Source organism: Adiantum capillus-veneris, chromosome 22 (genome assembly GCF_014529385.1).
Source record: "Adiantum capillus-veneris isolate H3 chromosome 22, ASM1452938v2, whole genome shotgun sequence".
Classification (NCBI taxonomy): Eukaryota; Viridiplantae; Streptophyta; class Polypodiopsida; order Polypodiales; family Pteridaceae; genus Adiantum; species Adiantum capillus-veneris.
This window is the reverse complement of record NC_140952.1, coordinates 21,882,491-21,904,920: the sequence shown is the minus strand read 5'-3', so window position 1 is coordinate 21,904,920 and position 22,430 is coordinate 21,882,491. Positions and strand designations below refer to the sequence as shown.

Sequence of the window (22,430 nt, the reverse complement as noted above, 5' to 3'; positions counted from 1 at the left end):
TGGTGCTACAAAGCACATTACCTCACATCGTGAATTGTTCACCTCTCTCGAGTCTGACCCTCATGGGAATTTAGTCACTTATGCCAACAATGTCTCTTATCCAGTTTAGGGAGTTTGAAAGATTGTGCTTACTGCTGCAAATGGAAATTCTTTCACACTTGTTAATGCACTTTATGTACCTGGGATCAAGAAGAATCTTTTGTCTGTATCTGCACTTGCTAGACTTGGACTTGTAGTCAAATTTGTGGATGATAGATTTACAATTCATGATCTCAAGTGTGGACAAAATTTTGCAAATGAAGTTGCAAATTCAAGGGCTGTTTCAGATGCAAAACTGTGGCATGCACATTTTGGGCATCTGAATTTTGCCAATTTGCTGCGTTTGTAGAAATCTGATATGATTGCTTCTTTGCTGCCTCTTGAAGCACCTGGCAAACATGTTTGTGAAGGCTGTATTTTGGGTAAGATGCAGCGTTCCAAGTTTCCAAAGGATGGTTCAGCTAGGGCCACATGCAGGTTGTAGCTTGTGCATAGTGATGTTTGTGGGCCCATGCAAACTCTGTCCTTGGGCAATTACCTATACTTCATGACTTTCATTGATGATTACTCCAAGCATGCATGGGTATTTCTGCTTAAAGCAAAGTCCGAAGTTTTTATGTGCTTCAAACAATTTTTGGCTATGGCTCAAAATGTCTCGAAATGTACTATGGGCACCCTCCGTTCCGATCGAGGGGGGGAGTACATGTCTCATGAATTTAATGCATTTATGGATGGTCATGGGATAAAACACCAATATACAACCTCAGCAAAATGATGTAGCTGAGAGGAAAAAAAGGTCACTTACAAAAATGGCACGATGTATGGTCAAAAGTCAAACTTTGCCGCATTCTTTTTGGCTTGAGGCCATTATGTGTGCCACTTATGTACTTAACATGTGTCCTACGAAAGCTTTGCAGTCGATTACTCCATATGAAGCATGGCATGATAGAATGCCTTCTATTGAGCACATGCGTGTTTTTGGCTATTTTGCATATGCTTTGGTGCCACAAACACAGCGCAAAAAATTGGATGATAAGGCTGTCAAATGTGTTTTTGTTGGTTATAGTGCTGAAAGCAAAGGTTACAGGTTGTATCATCTGCAAGCAAAGCGTATTTTGGTTTCACGGGATGTAGTGTTTGTGGAAGATTCTATTCAGCCCTTGTTGTCATGTACTAGAGATAGTAATGTAAGCTCACAGGACATTTATGACACTTTGTTGCCTCGTTCCAGTGGTGGAAGTCCGAATGTAAATTCCAATGAGGCAAAGGTACAACCTATGGGGTTTTTTGAAAATGTTACAGATCAACCTATTACTGATGCAGATGTACATGATGTACTTGATGAGGAAAGGGCTGAAAATGAGCAGGCTAGAGGTATGAAAAAATGGCTAGTGCATAGATTGCGTGACAATAAATTGGATGCACCTTTGTCTAGTCGTACTCGTTCAGGCTCTGGCCATGCATCTTGTGATTGTTATGCTTTGACTGTGTCTAGCTTACATGATGAGAGAATCACCTAAAATACTTCAAAACTTTATCACACTTTAAAATTAGAGTCGACATGGCCCGACGTAGTTCCGTGCCCATAGGTATTGGCCCCAAAATACGACACCCCTTTCGATATTTATTTTTATATTAATGCTTGAGCAAAGTTACAACTCCCAAGGGAACCTCTGCTCTCAGACTCTGCGTTCAGATGCTCTGTTCCACATCATTGCTTTGCAATAGAGCCTGCAACTCCATCTCATCTGCTTGCAACCTCTATCTCATGGCCGTGACAATAGGATTTACCTTCGCATTTTTTGCATTCAAAGCTCTATTGAGTTCCAAGGCCTCTTGCACATTGTTTAGATTCTGTTTATCATACTGTAACTGTGTTTTCATATTAAGGACGACTGCCTTCATGCACTGCCATTCCTCCAACCCACAAAATGAAGAAGCTTCCATCTCACGTCGACTATCTTGATGAGGCAGAAGTGTGGCCTTGGTAGATTTGGAAGTACTCTTTCCTGCCAATGCCATGTTCTCATCGCTGATGTCAGCAGACTCATCCTCAATTATTGAAGGTGGAAGCTGAAGATTGAGTATTCTCCACTTGTTAACATGGCCCTTATAATAGCCCTTCTCTCGAATATCCTTTAAGTATTGCACCGCAAACTCGGTCCAATTGAAACGAATGGCTGTCTTGCTTGCAATCACGATAGGACAAAATTCTTTCACGAAAACCCTTTGCAAATGTACAGGAAATTTCAATATTGGTTGGGGCCTTTTGCTATACACTATAGTGCAGTTTCATCATCAACTCATACATTTCCGTGTGGATGGTACTGCATTTGATGCGGTACTAGCTGGGATCCTTTGTTTGTTTGAACACACTGAACCATTTGAGATCAGTGACCTGCTCCAACCTAACCATTTTGGGATCTAAACCCTCCATGGAAAGGCCATAAGCAGCATTGAACTCCTCCAAAGTTGTTCAGAATTTGTCCTACATGGGGATCATGACCTTCGGAGCTTTCCATCGGCCTGCACACATCAAAGGGAAATGTGCTCAACTGTATTATATCTAGCAAAGGGAAATGTGCTCAACTGTATTGCATGGAAATGGGCTCAATTGTATTGCTCAAATGTGCATAGAAATGTGCTCAATTGTATTTCTCAAATGTATTGCATGGAAATGTGCTCCACTCTATTGCATGGAAATGTGCTCAATTGTATTGCATGAAGCTTCTTGTGGTAGAAAACACACAGAACTCGCATGCGCGCGCGCGTGAGAGAGAGAGAGAGAGAGAGAGAGAGAGAGAGAGAGAGAGAGAGAGAGAGAGAGAGAGAGAGAGAGAGAGAGAGAGAGAGTACGAGAGCCATGCTTCTCCACCTTGACTGCCTGCTTGAAATGGGACATTGGGGAACCTTGAGATGAAGCTAGATTTTCCCTTTTGCAGGGAGATGGAGAAGCAGTAGGGGTTCTGCATTTTCTTCGTATAATATGGGCAGTCGGCTCTTTGGAGCTCTTTTCTTTGAACCGTATATTCCTTTCCTGCTTAGCAGCTACTGCTGGCTGCTGAGGAGAATGCAAATGCCTTCCATGGGCCGCCTTACGTGTAGGCTCCACGCTGCTCCGGCCCTTTCGCTTCATCACTTCTGCACTCTTTCCTCTGTAACACCCACGGGTGCCAACAAACAACTTTAAAGACTAATTTCAATAGGCCACCACTTTTGATTATTCTATTATACTTTTTACTTTAGGAGGTTTTAAATATGATTACTAATATAGTGACTTACATGCCTAAACTTATGCTAACTAGGTATGCTTGTTCACACATGTGATCTAGCATAAAAAGCGTAGCACATTAACATGCTTCTACCCTATACCCTTTGAACACACATTATATGAATAGTTTCTTTAAGGTGCACCCCCTGAGGGTAAATTCAAGGCCTTTCATCTTGAAAAGAGTTTCCTTGACATGCAAAGGAATAAAGTGGCCATGATGATTCCGTTGAGGTGGCATGGGGCATATCAAAGTGATACATGTTGAAAAAGTGGCACATCTATTTTTTCTTTGTTGGTATAGGATGTTATCATGGATTAGGAGAATACCTTCCATTGCAATGCATCATAGATGGTGTGAATAAGAAAACACTAGAATCCACAAGTGACAACAATCATGGAAAATATTTTGGTGATAAGAAGAGAAAGAAATGAAATGTATAATTTATGATATAGAGATGGAAACCTTGACAGCATAGATATGATGCCACATCTTCGACATGCAAAATAATTAGAACTACAACTAATGAATTTGACTCTTATTTTTGAGCACGTTATTGTTTTTTTCTTTGTTCACTAGTGTGTGGCTAGTGAATTGGATTGCATTGACATGCGGGACAATCTGGCATGTGGGGCACCTCTATTTAAAATCGCATCTAAAACTTCATTTAAAAAAAAAACTCAAATAAGGATCTATAGGAAGGTGTTTAAAACTATTTCCATGTTCTTGGAAATGGCTCTGGCGTGGATGAGGCTAATTGCATGCTCAAATTAATGTATAAATTCTCTTTTGTCACAAAACATAATAATGTTATGGGGACGCTTTATGTCCAAGTACCAAACTACCGTAAGCAATATTTGGTCCATGTTTGTAATCCATGTGTTTCTCCTTCTTGTGCCTATAAAACATCTATTGTACTTGAAATCAAAGTGGTGTATTCCATAGCTTAGAGAATTTTTTTTGTGATGGATCTCACCTTAAATATCAAATATTTCTCATAGTAAGATTCACAATCTTTCTGATGTTTGGATCCCAATGATAGCACTCCATCTCATTGTCCTGTCAAGACTATGTAATTGTGTTGATGTATCAAGAGGGCTCAACACGAGGGGTTTTTTAATACAAAAATTTAAGGCAAATCAATAGAGATGCATTAACAAAAGGGGTTTTAATTTTCCATTTTGAAAAAAGTTCCTAAAATAAGGGTCATTATATTTATTCAAATGTGTTAAAAAAGAGGATTTTTAGATACCCCACAAACACACTTTATATAGGTGGTGTTGGAATTAGGGTTGCAGAGAAACGCTCACAGCTTGGAGAAGATGAAAGAAGCTCAAGGCACACAACTGAGAGTGTGTTACTTAGTGTGCAATAGAAAGATAGATAGACCTAGAGTGATGGGCGTATAAACAATGCACGGACGAAAAAACCTCCTAAAGAGGGAAAAAATGCCCCGGCAATCCTAGTGTGTTCACACACATCACTATCACATGTATATGGTAACAAATCCCCCCTGGAGTGATGCGGTGAACGAGAGCTGGCACATGAGTAAAGGGAAGTGCCATGCCCTGAGGACATGATCAGCCCACAAAGGGGAGTAAGCCCAAAGATTTGTGGAAAGCTTCACGTTTCTCACGAGACAATGCCTTTGTGAAAAGATCTGCAAGGTTGTCCTGTGTTGGCACATAAGCCAAGCTGATCTCTCCTGTTGAGAGCCTCTCCACGACATAGTGGTAATGCACCTCAATGTGCTTTGTGCGAGCATGAAAAACTGGGTTCCTCGCAACTGCCAATGCGCTTTGACTGTCAGTGTAGATAGTGTTGGCAATGTCCTGTCCAACACCCAAATCAGCCATAAGGCGTCTGAGCCATACACACTCAATCGTAGTTCTGAAGACTGCCATGTACTCAGCCTCACAACTCAAAGTGGCTGCAATAGGTTGCTTCTTGCTTAACCATGATATACATGAATTGCCAAGCATGAAACAAAAACCACTTGCATGTGGACACTCGTGTGTCAAAACAACCAGCCCAATTTGAGTTTGAAAAAGCATGTAAATCTGGTGGCAATGATCCTTGGGATAAAACAAGCCAAGATGTAAAGTTCCATTAAGGTAGCAGAAAATCCTCTTGACAGCCTGCTAATGCTTAGACCCTTGGCTATGCATAAATTTGCCGACCTGTGAGATTGCAAATTGAATATCTGGCCTCCTGTTGCATACATAAATGAGGCAGCCAATAGCAGTTTGGTAAAGAGTGACATCGGCAGGATCACCAGCATCATGTAGACTCAACTTCAAACCTGTTTCCATGGGAATGGCAATGGGTTTGCAATCCTCAAGTCCCAACTTACATAGCAATGTCTCTATGTATGACACAAGGCAATAACACCATCACACTGCTTAAACTGTATACCCAAGTAATGATGCAAAAGCCCCAAATCTTTCATCTTGAAAGTAGCATTCAAATCAGCCTTTAATTCAGAAATATGTCTCTCATTTGGTCCAACGATCAGCAAATCATCTACATAAAGAACCACAATGAGAAGTACATCACCCTCACACTTTACATACAATGTGCTTTCTGTTGGACTGTTACGAAAGCCTCATTTGACCAAATGAGTGTCAGCTTTCTCATACCAAGCACGAGGAGATTGCTTCAACCCATACAAAGCCTTCTTACATCTGCACACTTTGTCCTCTTGTCCTTTCTTGACAAAACCACGAGGTTGCATTACATAAACTTCCTCAAATATGTCACCATTCAAGAAAGCAGTAACTATGTCTGATTGATGTACATCCCAACCAAAATGAGCTACCAATGCACATAGAAAACGCACAATAGTCATACAACAAGTGGGAGCAAAAGTCTCTTCATAATATGTCCATTTTTGCTGTGCATAACCCTTTGCAACAAGTCAAGCCTTATGGTGATCGATCTCACCATCCGGCTTGCGTTTCAACTTGTAAAACCACTTCTTAACCAATGGCCTTTTTGCCAGGAGGCAAATCACATAATGTCTATGTGTCATTTTCTATAAGTGCATCATATTTTGATTGCATGGCAGCCATCCAATCTTCTAAATTCTGTGCTTCATCAAAAGATAGAGGTTTCTCAACATCATGTAAGCTAGACACAGCCAAAGCATAACAATATGATGCATAAGATGCATGGCAAGAGCCTGAACGAGTACGACTAGACAAAGGTGCGTCCAATTTACTGTCACACAATGTATGCACCAACCATTTTGACATACCTCTAGCCTGCTCATTTTCAGCCCTTTCCTCATCAGTTACATCATGTACATCTGCATCAATAATAGGCTCATCTGTAACATTTTTGGAAACCCCCATAGGTTGTACATGTGCCTCACTGGAATTTAGATTCAAACTTCCACCACTAAAAAGAGGCAACAAAGTGTCATAAATGTCTTGTGAGCTTACATTACTATCTCTAGTACATGACAGCAAGGGTTGAACAAAATCTTCCACAAACACTACATCCCTTGAAACCAAAATACGTTTTGTTTGCAGATGATACAACCTGTAACCTTTGCTTTCAGCACTATAACCAACAAAAATACATTTGACAGCCTTATCATCCAATTTTCTGCGCTATGTTTGTGGCACCAAAGCATATGTGAAACAACCAAAAACACGCATGTGCTCAATAAAAGGCTTTCTATCATGCCATGCTTCATATGGAGTAATAAACTGCAAAGCTTTTGTAAAGTACCTATTAAGTACATAAGTGGCACACATGATGTCCTCAAGCCAAAAAGAATGTGGTAAATCTTGACTTTTGACCATACATCGTGCCATTTCCGTAAGTGACCTGTTTTTCCTCTTAGCTACACCATTTTGCTGAGGTGTATAAGGCACTGTACATTGTTGTTTTATCCCATGACTAGCCAGAAATGCATTAAATTCATGAGACATATACTCCCCCCCTCGATCGGAACGGAGGGTGCCCATAGTACTTTTCGAGACATTTTTAGCCATAGCCAAAAACTTTGAACTTTGCTTTAAGCGGAAATGCCCATGCAGGCTAGGAGTAATCATCAATGAAAGTCACGAAGTACAGGTAATTGCCCAAGGATAGAGTTTGCATGGACCTACAAACATCACTATGCAAAAGATGCAACCTGCATGTGGCCCTAACTGAACCATCCTTTGGAAACTTAGAACACTGCATTTTACCCAAAATACAGCCTTCACAAACATGTTTGATAGGTGCTTCAAGAGACGGCAAAGAAGGAACCATATCAGATTTCTGCAAATGCAGCAAACTGGAACAATTAAGATGCCCAAAACGTGCATGCCATAGTTTTTCATCTGAAACAACCCTTGAATCTGCAACTGCATTTGCAAAATTTTGTCCACACTTGTCATACAAAGTGAGCTTATATAGCCCATGGCACAAAAGGCCAGATGCAACAATTTCATCACCAAAACTAAGATCATGAATTGTACATCTCTCATCCATAAATTTGACTACAAGTCCAAGTCTAGCAAGTGTAGATACAGACAAAAGATTCTTCTTGATCCCAGGTACATAAAGTGCATCAACAAGTGTGAAAGAACTGCCATTTGTAGCAGTAAGCACAATCTTTCCAACTCCTGAACAGGATAAGAGGCATTGTTGGCACAAGTGACTGAATTCCCATGAGGGACAGACTCGAGAGAAGTGAGCAATTCACGATGTGAGGTAATGTGCTTTGTAGCATCACTATTGAAATACCACACATGTGAATCTGCAGCAACCGACATGCATGCATCATGGTAGCAGGATTGTAAGTGCACTCTGCACTAAAATCTCATTCTGCATCAACATCAGCATCACAGTCTCCTTTCACAGAAGACTCAACAATGGCTACATTTGTAGTGAAACTAGTATTTGCAGTGGAGCCACCCTCTTTCTTCTTAGCCTCTTTGGCCTTCAACTTAGGACAATGCATGATCAAGTGATCATTAGCTTTACAGTAATGGAAACACTTTTTTTGTTTGCCCTTATCACCAGAATTTCCAGACGAGTTGCTATCAGCAGAAGCATTAGGAGCATAGTTTTTGCCACTCGTAGCAAAACCATAAGAAGTGGATGCATTAGTGTTACCACCCTTTCTTTGAGAAGCAATAAAAGCATGTTCAAGTGCACGCTGCCTAGAGCTATTTTTTCTGGAAAGTGACTCTTGCAACAGCAATATGTATAATGCATCAAACTTGATATTCAGGATTTCCTTGGGTCATGAGTCTCCAAGTACTAGCAAAAGTCTGGTAAGAATCTGGTGAGGCATCAAGAACAGTCTGCACAAGGGAACTGTTTGAAATGACTTCACCTGCAAAAATAAGTTGCTCTTTGATGTCCTTGACACCAGCAAGGAAAGTGTCCATAACATCTTCCTCATGCATTATCTTCGATTCCACCTCTTTACACATCAAAGCAATTTTAGCCTCATTGCGGCTTGCATAAAGGCCTGCTAGAATATCCGAAGCTTGTTTTGCAGATTTTGTTGAACAAATGTGAGGAGTTATGGTGCACTTCATAGACAATGCAATCAATGCATAAGCCTGTGCATCCTTTACATCCCAACAAGCTTGTTCTACCGTAGGCAAAACAACTCTAATAGCAGCAATTCTTGCAGCAAGACCTGCAACATCCTCAACATCGCCTACATCCTCAAAACTAGGATGTACATCAATGCCCTACACAATATTCTAGACGCCCTTTGACACAAGAACATGTTGCATCATGTAAGCCCACATAGGGTAATTGTCCCCATCCAACCTATCCTCAACAACAAACATGTTGAACACATCTATGTTGTTTTCAGCAATGGAAAATGTATGCACCTGATGTGAAAACACCCGAAATGAGGAGAAACTAAGTGAGACTAGCACATGCTATATGCAGAAAACAGCACTGACAAAAATTCTGCACAAAATGACGAAATTGCCTGTGTAGACCTACCTGTAGATGAAACAGAGGCCGAAATGAGCCCGAATAAAAAATCTGAGCACGTTCGCGAAATTTTTGTGGACCTGCAAACGCTTGCCAAAGCTCACAAAAATCAGAGAAAGTGAGCAGGCGTGTGCTGGAGCTGCTGGCGACTAAGCCCGGGAGGACAACACTTGCTATGATACCAATTGTTGGAATTAGGGTTGCAGAGAAATGCACACAACTTGGAGAAGATGAAGGAAGCTCAAGGCACACAAATGAGTGTGTGTTACTTAGTGTGCAATGGAAAGATAGATAGACCTAGAGTGATGGGCGTATATACAATGCATGGGGGGAAAAACCTCCTAAAGAGGGAAAAAATGCCCCTGACGGTCCTAGTGTGTTCACACACATCACTACCACATGTATATGGTAACGGGAAGGTTGTCAATAATGCACCACTGAAGATTGACCAAACACTCTTTATGTGAGGAGTTACATGATGTACACATAATTTTTTGAGTTGCATCATACAAACTAGACACTCTTTATGTGAGAAGTTACATGATGCTATGATAATAGTACCTATTATCTAAGTCTCAAATTTTAGAATATCCATAGTGTTCATTAAAAGAATGCATCAACAAAAGTAGGGGCATATAGAGTAGTCCACCTTGTTTCCGCCAACTAGATTGTGCTTAATTAAATTAAGTAATTTATCATTGGATCCCTTGGGAGGCCAACCTATAGGCTTTGGACACTCCTTGAGGGTAACCTAGCTAGGGGCTTGACATGTGTCCCACTTGCCTTGTAAGATTGGCTATCTCACTTTGGCCCTCTGTTCGTAGGTGATAAGGTTAAGAGAAATTCAATATGGTACCTATAATTTCAAAGAGATCTTTCTATAAATTGATGGTCATTCTAGCATCTCTATCTGACACGATGGAAGTTGGTAATCCATGGTGTTTGAAAATATGTGATATGAAGAGATTTGCCATTTGGTGTGGCTCAATAGTCTTTTTGACAGGAATAAAGCATGCTTGCTTACTAAACCTGTCGACTATTGTCCAATATTCTCGTATTCCCATGGATAGAACTTGGTAATCCAAAGATAAAATCCATGGATATACTCTCCCATGGTGAATTTGGGATAAGCAATGGCTAGAGTAATCCAAGTTGCTTCCCTCTATCATACTTGGTCTTTTGACATACTACACATTTTGAAACATACTCTTGTATGTCCACTTTCATGGTAAGCCAATAGAAGTACGTTTCTATGCCTTGGAGAGTAGGCTAAATGCCTCTATGCCCTGCATAGGGAGGATCATGGGATTCATACATGACTTTCTCATGAAGGGAGTGGGTAACACATAGCCTATTTCTGTGGAGAAGGTTAATATTCTACAAGGTGAGTGGTTCTTCTTTCTTCCCCAAAGCAAGGGCTGAAATTATGTCTCTATAGTCAGGGTCACTAGCATACTCATCTATCATAGAAGATAGATCATTGTGAGTAGCTATAGACACCGCATTAAATTTTGGTCATCGTAAAAGTACATCAACCACTTGATTGTGCTTAGTAGTAATGAAAGAAACATGGAACTTAAACGAAAGAAAATTTGCATACCTCATTTGCTTGTCGGAATCATGGTTTGCATCATTCCGACTCATGAAGTACTTGAGACTTTGGTGGTCGGTTTGCAGAATAAATGGAGTCCCCAATAAATAATGTTTCCACGTGTCTATGGCATGTAGAACAACTAAATGCTCTTTCTCATAAATGCCTAAGACACATTCATCTGTATTGAGCCTTCGGCTCTCATATGCTATGGCATGTCCTTCTTGAAGAAAAACTGCTCCAAGGCAATCACCACAAGCATCACATTGGACCTCAAATGGCTCTGAGAGATTCAAAAGCATGATGACTGGCTGGGAGGTAAACTTCTCTTTGAGCTTGTCAAAAGCATTTTGCTCCTTAGCAATCCATAATATACTTAACATTCTTCTTAGTTAAGTCATGTAGTGGTCCTGCTATTTGAGAAAATTTTGCTATTAAGCATCTATAGTATGCACACATACCAATAAAGCTTCTTAGCTTGTGTAGATTCTTTGGATTAGGCCATGATCTTATTACTCCTAACTTTGATGGATCCATACAGATATTATTTTGAGAGATAACATGACCTAAGTATTGAATCTCTTGAAGGAAAAAATCACTTTTCTTTTGGTTGAGAAAAAGCTTGTTCTCCCTCAATGCTTGGAATCCTTTTAGAAAATTTGACAAGGCTAACTCTTCTTGATTCTTTGCATTTACATTTGATGAAACATTAGGACCTTTTAGGTACTCTTTGACAAAAATCATGTATGCAGAAACTGAGCTCTTCATTGATTTATCAAAAGCAGGAGGATTTACAAGTGGTATAGTAAAACCAAACTCACTAGCATCTATATGCATGTTCTTTCCCATGTAGGTGAAGTAGATTCTCCTTTTAGGGAACTTCATGTTGGCAGCCATGCGGTTGAATCATGGTGCCCCTAGGATAGCATCCTCAAGTTGGAGAGGAGAGATGAAAAAGTCTTCTTTTTCAACATAGCTTTGGACATGGAGCCTCAACTTCCCAATCAAGGGAGTAACAGAGGCTTGCAATCCCTTGAAAGCAATGTTGGTCGTTACAGCATCTCCCATCTCAAAGCTTGAATGCCCAACTTGGTGGCCAACTCCGTTGATATGAAGTTGTGAGTGGAGTTAGGGTCAAACAAGATGAAGGCATCATGCTCCCTTACCTTTCCCCAAGCATAGGAGAGTGGTGCACCTTTGCAATGAGCATCCTCTTTTGGAGCTTTGATGGTGGAGCCTAGGAGTCTCATTGCGAGCATTTTTCTTGGGGCAATAACGATAGCCATGTCCTTGCTCCCCACACTTAAAACACTTATGGTCCTTGCAAAAAGCCCTTCAAGAGAGAGTTTGTTTTTATATTTGTTGTTGGAATTGCCTTGGGAAGAATTTTGGGCATTGGTTTTCCCCTTCGCATCACTTTTGTCTTTATTTTCCATGGGCTTGACACTTTGTCTAGCCCCTTGTCGGAAATTGATGCACGAAGCAACCATGGTATGGTGGATTACTTCGGTGATAGAACCAAGCCGTTGAGAGTTGACATACTCGGCCATCTCTTCAGGTAATCCCACACAAAATTGTTGCTTTTGCTTGGCAAAGACTATCTTTTGGAAGACAATAGCCTTGAGACGTAAATCCCAAAACTTGTCTATGTATTTGTGGATAGACGCATGGGGGAGAAGCTTCAAACTGTGCCATTCGGTAAGCACTTTTGTCCTTTGCATCGCTTGCAAAGGAATTGCTTCATGATGGAAACTCGTAGAGTTTTCCATGTCTTTGGGCTTCTCCATTGCCACAAAGGCTAGCCCACCATTGACGAGTCAATTTTTGGAAGTGCATAGCTACATGGCATAGCTTGGAGGACTCTATGAATCCCTCATCTCCAAAGGCCACATCAAATGGCTAGCTGAAGGCCAATACTTTGTAGGTGGCACCAAAGGTGCCATCATAGGTGAAAAAGAAGTACCCTTTCTCCCTCTTTGAACTTCTTGAGCTTTTGTGACCTTCACCATGCAGGACATTATTTGCAATGTCCTCTCCTCTTGTATTCTCTAGGAGAATAGCCATAGTTTTCATCGAAAGAGGAGGAAGGTGAAGAAGAAGGAGAAGAGGGTGACCTCTTTCTTGCCATTTTCTTCCTTTGTTTTCTGTCTTCCCTTTTGGGGTGACGAGGAGAAGGACTGTGTGTTGATCTTTTTCTCTTGGGAGGAGTTGGCGATTGTCTAGACCAACGTCTTCGTGGAGCCACATCTTTAGAAGAACTTAAAGTGTCATCTCTTTTTTTTTTGATTCCTCCTCTCGTATGGGAGAGAGTCTTCTTTTGGGGGTCTCTTCAAGAGGCCTCCTAAGCTGTCTCTCCTCTTGCAGAGGAAGGGCAATCCCATAAGCGCGAAGTTGTTGAGTAACTTGGGCTTGCAAAGTAGGGTTGCCCATAACTTGCTGCAACCTAGTAACAAGATAGTTGACAAACATGGGGGCATCATCATTAGCACCTTCATATGCAAAATAAAAGTTATCAATGTTCATTCTAGTCTCTTGGTTATTGTCAGCCATGTTAACAAAATTTGTATACTTACTTAGTGTATGCTTTGGCAATTCAAAACCTTAGTTGCTACTCCTCTTAGCCTTTAAAAATTGTCACTTAAGTATCTACACCCACGGATCGAATTGGTTAATTATAGAGAGTAGTGGAGTGGGTCTAATATTGCAGAGTTGCCAAGGGCTAGCTCCTTTTGGACTTCTTATGGCTCAATAAAGGTAAATCTGTAGGCAAGTCTAGAAAGACCCCATTATAAAGTCCAAATCTCCCGAGGTGTGCACCATATCTCACATAGTGGGCTCAACAAAACCAATAGTAGATCCGAGTCCCACTTACCCTATTATAGTTAACAAAATCAACCATTTATAGGTTACTTAAGGACCTCTCTTCTTAAGAAAGAAAAGAGAAACCAAATGCTCTGATACCAATGTAAATGGAAATGGCCTATTAACTTTGAGAGTTGAGGAAATTAGAGAAAGTACTTTTGTGAAATTACTTTGTGAGTATAGGGGTGAACTTATTGATGGTAGCAACATGAACATAGCATTTAGTTAACTTGGCATGAAGAATACTTTTGCAAGAGAGAGAGTTTAGAGAACATGCAACAATTGAGAACCGGATTTATGTGGAGCTGGTCCCCCCTCCAATAGGCATTTGTATTATAGTTTCTCCCATCAAGAAAAACTTGGTACAATACAATTTTGGTGTTCCTTGTGACCTAGCTGATGCAATGAAGATGGAAAGATTCATGCATCACAAGCATAACATAAACTTTGCAGAAAGAATTAACTATCCCAAGCCTCAGTCCCAAGACCTCAAACACCTTCGAAGGTGGAGAGAGCTAGCATGGAATGAGGGTAGGGAAGAGGAAGAGAAAACACTTCATAGGAAAAAGAATAAGTTCCTCACTTATCATCCCTCTTCTTGCTAGCATACATAATAGCATAGTAATGAAGATGGAGAAGATGGCAAGATTAAGCATTGAAGCATGGCTCTTGGTTGGATTTGCATTCCATAGTCAAGAGTGTTGGTGAAGGATCTCAACTTCTCTACTAGCTTGGAGAAGGAGACGGAGCTCTTTCACTTTGCATTTCACACAATAGGAGTGTGCGTGAGTGTGTGTGAGAGAGTATAACCCTCAAGCAACCCCCTAGCTTTCTTTTTGGTCGACCCCCCTTGTAGCCCATGCTTGAAGCTCATTGAACCCCTCCAGACCTAGCCAATCACAAGCAAGAGGCATATCAAGCAAGCATGGTAGTCTTGGGACAAGTGTTTCCCTTTTCCCTTTGAGAAAGAGGACTTGATAAATGCAAAAAAAATTAATTAAATTAACTAATTTATCATTGGACACCTTGGGAGTGCAACCAATAGGCTTTGGAAACTCCTTGAGGATAACCTAGCTGGGCCTTGACATGTGTCCCACTTGCCTCTTGACCAAGGGGTGCCCTTTGGGGGAGAGAGTGTTCAAGAAACCACCCCCCTACTTTCATGGTTTGCCCCCTCCGTGTAGGGATTTGCATTGAATTTTGTGACACCTTAAGCCCCTCAACCTTGGGCCCAGTTCTCACTACAAGCTTGGCCCTTAAGCCCCTCAAGCTTGGGTTGGGTTCCCACCTCAAGTACAACCCTAGCATCTCAAGCATGACAAGCACCTCAAGGATATCAATCATCAAGCACTTCAAGCATCTCAAGCATCTCAATCTCAAGCACAACAAGCACCTCAAGCTTGGGCCATTTTCCCACCTCAAGCACAATCCTAGCTTACCTAAGTTCAAAGGACTTTTAACACTAACTATTAGAGGTCTTCAATGAAGCTAACCCTAAGGTCTTTAAGCTCCATTGGTTGGCCTTTCTCTTGGACATACCATCTCTCATTTGGGCCCCTTTACCATTGGCCCTGTGTTGAGATAGATCTCTAAGCACATGTCTATATCCTTGTGGGTCCTTGTAGTTTATAGCCCAAAACCCTTTCAACAATTGGTGTAAGCTTGAACATCAGTCATACCACTCTTTCTAGCACAAGGTGCCCAATATTGAATCCAAAGCTTTCTATATTTTGGTGATGTAAGCTCTTTGTCAATGTTTGACAAAGCCATGGCAAGACAAATGGGATATATTTATGTGTCACTTGGTAGTAGCACTACAAAGTCACCCTGTTGCACATCAATCATGGGGTCAGATTATTCCCTTGGTCTATCTCGTTGAGGTCCACAAAAATGATCATTTAACTCTTCCAAGCCTAAGAACCTCTCTGTCCCTTGTTAAAAATTCATCACACTGATTTGTAATTGATGATGTTCCTGAGTTTTTGGCCAAATGTGTTCATACAACAATGCTCCTGATCTGATTTCTTTTCCAATATCATCAATCACCTTAGTCCAATAATCTATCATGGGTCTATACTACCTTGGAACACTTATACCACCTCCTAAATTCTACCAAAACCTTATGTCCTAAAATCAGTTCCTCATGGGCCTTGACATATTGCACCATTGGTACCAAAACAGGATTTCCTTGTGGCAACATTGGATTCCCTTCACTGTCTGTTTTCCAAAGACAAATACTTCCACTCCAATTTGAAACATCTACAAGGGCCTTATATTGCATCACTGGTGTTTGTTCTTGCATAAAGAACCTAAATTGAAGTGGTTTGGAGTGAGCAACATGTATGCCTTGTCCATCACAAAGATAGCCATCACAATATTTCTTGAAATCAGGAACCTTAGTGAGCAAGAATGGAGCTGGAGATGAAGATGAGCTAGTTCTTAGTGTATCCATCAAATGTGGCAAAGTATAAGTTTGTGTAACTCTCAACTTCTCTAAAAACCTGCTAAAAATAACATCTATGTCCTCATGTGTATGTCCAACCATTAAAAATCCTAGCTGGATGGTTTTGAACCCCCCCCCCCCCCCCCCCGTAATAAGCAATGACAAGTAAGCAAATAAATATCGGTTTTTATTCTCCCCAGCACAATTATCCAATTGTAGCAATAAGTTCTCTGGCAACTTGCAAAATGTTGTTTGCAAATTATCCTCTTTTGCAATTTCAGGTGATTGAACGATAGGCTCTTTTCCGTCACTCATGTTGTGGTAGTCTAAAGCATCCCTTGTTTTCAAAGCATGTAGTAGTGAAACATTGCTCCTAGAAAGCCCATTTGTAACCAGATTACCAAGTGGATGCTTATCCATCCTTTTGAAGTTGTGTAAACAATTAACAATTGAGCCAACTGTAAGGTTTGGATCAGTTGGCCACTATACACTATAAAAAAAGTGTTTATAATGACCTTTTCCATGTCCATGACTGATCATACCCATTAGTGCCACTTGCAAATTGTAACCTGAATCCACGCCCTTGGGAACAATGCATAGTCTTGGAATTGCTGTCTTTTTTTGATCCATCTTATCATGAATTATGCATACATATTTGTATGCTTGAGTTTTTGAAATTGGGTGCCATGCATAATATAGGCTTTTGCAACTCTTTTGTTGTGCCATGTGAGCTTCTCTCTCCCTCAATTGGAGAGATCTTTCTTCAAGGTTAGGTTTGGCTTCCAAACTTTCTTTGATTGAACTACAAATATTGCACTTAGAGAACTCACTTGTCTTTGTTAAGGTGACATGTGGGTACTGTTTGTTCCATATTCTACCAAAAGAAGTATGGAAAAGCATCTTCTTTTACCCATTTGTTCAAGTGTTGTGTTGATTTCACTTAAAATATACACTTGTTTGTATGTTGATGGAATTACCAATTGAGTCTCCCTTGAACCATCCAACATTGTTCTACTTCTATGTGGCATCTTCTCAGAGTTGTTATCCACAAATTCATTGAGCAGTGCTCTGGCTAAGCTAGTATGTTGAAGTCCTCTTCTCAATGTACATGTGTTTCCATGCACATATTGACGCACACCGTTCTCAAAAGTTTTCCTTGTAGTGGTAAAACAATGTCTTTGATATTCCATGTAGCTCATACCATGCCCTACAACAAACAATAGTCCTATTTATCTTGAACTGGTACCGCACCTTCTCATCTTTTTGGTAGCATATGGAGAGAACATCATAAACATAGTTTGTTCGTGTCTTCTGAAATTCTCCCCAAAATTCTTTTTGTAACCTCAACACCATATCACAATTTTCATATTGACAACATTTTCTTGCACAACAATCAATACACGAAACCTTTTGAATCGATTCAGCTGATAGATAGAACCTAGAAGCTAATTGTGCTTTTTATTTTTTCATCCTATTGATGAAAGTGTATCGTCTCTTCCTTGAACATTGAACAACATTACCCTCATGAATTATTTGAGCATTGTCTTCATTGGCAAATACATATTCCATCGATTAATGCTACCAACTTCAACCGCATTCTCATTGCTTGCATTTTCTCTTTCAATGGCCACACCCACACAATCAAGACCAAGTTCTTGGAAGTTGACATAGTCATGTGAAAATACATATAAAATACCTATCCCAAATTCTCCATGGGAGAGTATATCCATGGATTTCATCTTTGGATTACCCAAGTCTATCGGGAATATGGATAATAGTCGACAGGGTTAGTAAGCAAGCACACTTTAGTCTTGTCAAAAATACTGTTAAGGCACACCAAATGGCAACTCTCTTCATATTACAGATTTTCAAACACGATGGATTGCCAACATCATCATGTAAGATAGAGATCTTAGAATGACCAGTAATTTTTGGAAAGGTCTCTTTGAAAATCTAGGACAAGATTGAATTTCTCTTCGGCATATTGTTAGGAGGCGTTGTAGCAATGACCTAACCGCAACCCACACAAAATTATCAATCCGTGTATCGGCAACCCGGCTAGGGCATGGAATCATGAGCACCAAATGAATAGAAATAGAGGATTCAAGAGAATACCTCACCAATGCAAGTAGAGACCAGCCATGGCAAGACTAAATCTAATCATTCTCTAATCACTAATCTATCAACTTCTACACACATCAAGTCCACCGAAGTCCGACTTGCCAATCTTATGGAGTCACAAGAACACAATCAACACAAGCATCCGTGATCAAAGTACACACTAATTGCATTGAGTTTGACTTTACCAATCATCACATGCCAACCAAGGTACTCTAATCACATCACACACAAGTGGCATTGAGCTCAAGGCTCTTAAACCTTCATACACTTAAGCACACAATTAGGCACAAACTCTAATGACATGACCAAGAGTGCACACACGCTACAATAATCAAGAGAAGTAGAGATGTAATCAACTAATTGAAATACTTAGGGAAGAAGAAAGTTATAATCAAAGCAAGAAGTACATACCTCTCTCAAATCTAGAATAATGAGAGTGTAATATTACTTCATGACATAATGAAATGTAAAGAAGATAAGACTATTGAGTAAAATAGGAATTAGATTAATCAAGCTTTTCTAATTACAATGGATTAGTACTAGCTTCTTAAGCATGGGCATTAAGCTCAAGGCTATGCCATCCATAGAGTGAACACAAGAGAGATCAGAGAGCTCTCAAAAGTGGATCCTCAAGAGTGGATACTCAAGAATGAAGCCTCCTTGCATAAAGGCTTCCTTTTAAAGGATTTCACCACAATCCCTTCTACTATGGGTTTAAGCTTGAGCCCTCTAACTAGCATATACAGCTTTGGAACTCCAAGTGAGCCCAAGACTTATACAAAGTGAGTTGAATATTATGCACAACCATAGCATATCTCTCGCTTGATGCATAACCAGTGTAGCCTGTGTTAGCAGCTGCTAACATTACCCCCTTCCTAATTTGGCGCACATCCTCGTGTGCTGGTGAAGCAAAACACGTTGACAAGGTAGAAAGCAAGTCCATGGAAGTGAGCTGCAAAACATAAGAACAAGTAATGAGCATCAAAGGCCACGAAGGATAAAAACATGAAGTACAATGAACAATCATGCAAAGTGAATTTTTTGCTTCTAAAAGATGGGCGAATCACAGTAAAAAACTAGACAACAAAACAACACTCAAACTATCATGAAGATTAAACCACTTGAAATTTCAGTTTTATGCATGCAACACAAGCAATCAATTAAGACCTTAGGGTAATGCAAGGTCATAAACCTAGTAGCTTAAAAACTATGTGACCAATCTTAATAAATCATTCAAGTCTATCATTTCTATGGGCTATAAAAAAGCCCCTAATTTATTAGTACATTGTCAAAGCTTTTTGAAGCTCATGGAAGTTTTGTATTTGTCATTCATAGAAAAAATTAAAGCATAATACAAGGCTACCACCCCAACGCAAGTTTAGGTATGACCCTCGCCTCCTTGAACCCTCAAGAAGGTGTTCCAAAGGCCTACTAGCCTACCAAGGTGACGACTAACCTCTATCAGCCCAGGGCATCAGTTTAGGCCCTTGACCAAGCAAGCCAAGGTGATTCCCCTTGCTTGCCAAGTGCCAAGAAGGCGCTAGGCCTCACATAGACACAACATAACATAGAAATTTCTTTTCATGTGTCTACTAGCATTTTTGCTACTTTTTCTTGACATTTTTTTTCTTCATTGACTCATTTTTTAGCACTTATTTTATTGCTTCCAATATGAGATGCTAATGGAAATTGGACTAAAGGAGTAAAGCCTCTTCATAGCCCTAGGTCATGTTAAAAATGAATGGAGTATTAAGACCATCACTAAGAGTCTAGGACTAATGAGAAATGAACCTACATACCCTAAGGTCAAGGCCAATTACCTATGATTAACACACATAAAACCAAATTTTTTGATGAATTAATATTCACAAAGCAAAACTGTTGAAACTTTAGTATGCCTAGATTTTGAACATGAAAAAACCATAGCTTAGAAGCAAAAATTACTTAAGCCAAGCATAGAGAATGGAGAGATGAACAAAATAGCAAAATCATGGAAGGATTACACCTATTCATGCTCTTTTGAGCATCCTTGAGCAAGCATTCCCTTTGTGTAGAGAAGTCTCTTGATCCTTTTTATTTGTAAAAGAAGCTTTTTAAAGCTAAGTGTAAACACAAGCTCCAAAGGCCTTTTATTGAAATTCAAAAGCACACAAAAACCATTATTGAAAACCTAAAGCTAGGGTCTTGCATACCCTAATTTGCCAAAGGGAAAAAAACCCGAGGGAAAGAAGTACCTTTGGTTATGCACATGATTCTCTTTGATAGAAAATTTTATACATACACAACAAAAATAAGAGAAAAAAATGCTTCTTCACAAGAAAATTTTGTAATTTTTACAATCTCTCATGCATGATTCAAAGTTGATTACATTCTAGCTCACTTGAAGTATGAAATTTAAAACAAGCCAACAGCTGAAAATAATGCAACTTTGATGAAATGAAGTGGCTCTTGAAAGCCAAATTTACATTTTTAAAGCTTTCCAAAAAGTTGTCTAACAATTAGCTCACATGAAATTTTCAATTTTTAGAGAAATCTATGAGCTAGAGATGACTGCAACTTGATGAAATGAAAATGAATGGCTCTCACTAGCCAAATTTTGCACTTGAAAGCTCTTAAAAAGGTTGGGTAAACACTAGTTCAAAATGAAAAAAATAAATTGAATGGCTCTAAGTAGCCAACAATATATTGCAATGATGCCCCTTCTTGGATCAATGAAAGTTCTTGTTTCCCACAACCATTCAAAACAACTCAATCAATTAGTGCTCTTAAGCATTTGGAATTTCAACACAAGCACTAAAAAGGCACGATCAACCACAACCCCAAAATTCTCATACTCTCTCTTGACCATCAAACAAGATCAATGTTAGTGCTTTGCAGTGATTTTTGCATTCAAATAAAGCACTAAGAATTCACAGGTCAAATTTTAATTCTTAGTTTTGGCCAAAGAAAGCTCAAGTTTTTAGTGCTATGCAAGGATTTTTCATTTAAATCAAACACTAACAATGTACAATCAATGCCAAGCCCAAGCATTACATCTCTCGACCAAGAGCCATTCAATGTCAATGGTATTTTTGAAAGTGAAGCTCTCATGTTAAGAAGAGCTTATCTTTTAGTGTAAAAGAGATCTCGATCAATCCCAACATCCATGTCAAGAGAGATTGACCTAGATTTTACCATAAAGTGCACAAAATTGTCTTCTCTCAATTATCAAGGATAACTCCAATTAGCAAATAAAAAACATATGTATGCCTTGATTAAAGGATGAGGTAGATCATAATAGCCGGATTTTGCAATTCATAGTAATGAAAATCTCTTACATGCTCGATGAAACTTGATATTAGTATCCCCATTACAACAATCAATCATTAATGTATGAAAGAAGTTCTCCCTCTATCCAAGCACCAAAATCCCAAAATTTTAATCTTTCATGCACAAAGGGACAATGAATATGCATAAGGTGAACTCTTGTCATAAGCACAATTGGTGGCATACATGGCAAAATTGAGTGTTACAAACTTTTTCAAGGCTAAACCAAGTTGCAATTTCCCTCATTCAGACCACCCTACGCTCAAGGTAAAGTGTGGAGCTACTTTTTAGATTTTGATAAGCTCTAGGTACCTTAAATCCTTGCTTTCGAGCTCTGACTGGAGAAAGTGGTGGGAACCTCTTGTTATGTTTCATTCTCTAAAAGGGATTTATTTTTTCCACTTTTTTTTAATTCCTTTTTCCGTCGGCAGTGTGCAGGGGTAGAGAATTATGGTCTAAGGAGAGAGATGAGGAGGATTCAGGAACCTCGGAGCGGTGTGGACAGTGGGTGAGCATTCAGTTTGAAAGACCCTTATTCTAAGGCTGTAGTGCAAAAACAGATGTGTGTGTGTGGGTCAGGCCAAGCAAGTGGGTCGGCAGTGCATGATGGGCCAAGCCGAGTTGAAGGCGGTAGAAATAGGAATGGTTGACGGGCTGCGAGTAGTGGGCCAATTTTGTAGCTGTTTTGGGGCAACGCCTTGTGAGGCGAGGCAAGATGCTGGGGATGAGAGAAATGCACTTTGAAGGCAGTAGACCATAGGGCTCAATTGCAAAGCAGTGACGTGTCACTTGGTGTGTGAGTCAAGCCAGCTTAGCCAGGCAAATGGGGCCGGTAGCTGGG

At 40.0% G+C, this 22,430-nt stretch overlaps 1 protein-coding gene across 1 annotated transcript; it reads right to left on the bottom strand.

The window, feature by feature from the left end:
* Positions 1-1,731: 1,731 nt before the first annotated feature.
* On the bottom strand, positions 1,732-17,892 carry LOC147429017 (uncharacterized). The gene is made up of 4 exons (XM_086494968.1): positions 17,723-17,892; positions 2,896-3,194; positions 2,546-2,565; positions 1,732-1,770 (listed from the first exon to the last, which is right to left on the bottom strand). The coding sequence occupies exons 1-4, from the start codon at positions 17,890-17,892 to the stop codon at positions 1,732-1,734; spliced, it is 528 nt and encodes a 175-aa protein (XP_086351094.1).
* Between the last annotated feature and the right edge of the window lie 4,538 nt (positions 17,893-22,430).

Excerpts from the sequence above, each read along its gene's own strand:
- LOC147429017 (XM_086494968.1), bottom strand. The coding sequence starts at position 17,892 with ATGGATATACTCTCCCATGGAGAATTTGGGATAGGTATTTTATATGTA. Across the intron at positions 3,195-17,722 it reads AGCATTAATCGATGGAATAT|AGGAAAGAGTGCAGAAGTGA; the intron begins GTATTTGCCAAT and ends TGGGTGTTACAG. Across the intron at positions 1,771-2,545 it reads GCCGATGGAAAGCTCCGAAG|GCTCTATTGCAAAGCAATGA; the intron begins GTCATGATCCCC and ends ATGGAGTTGCAG.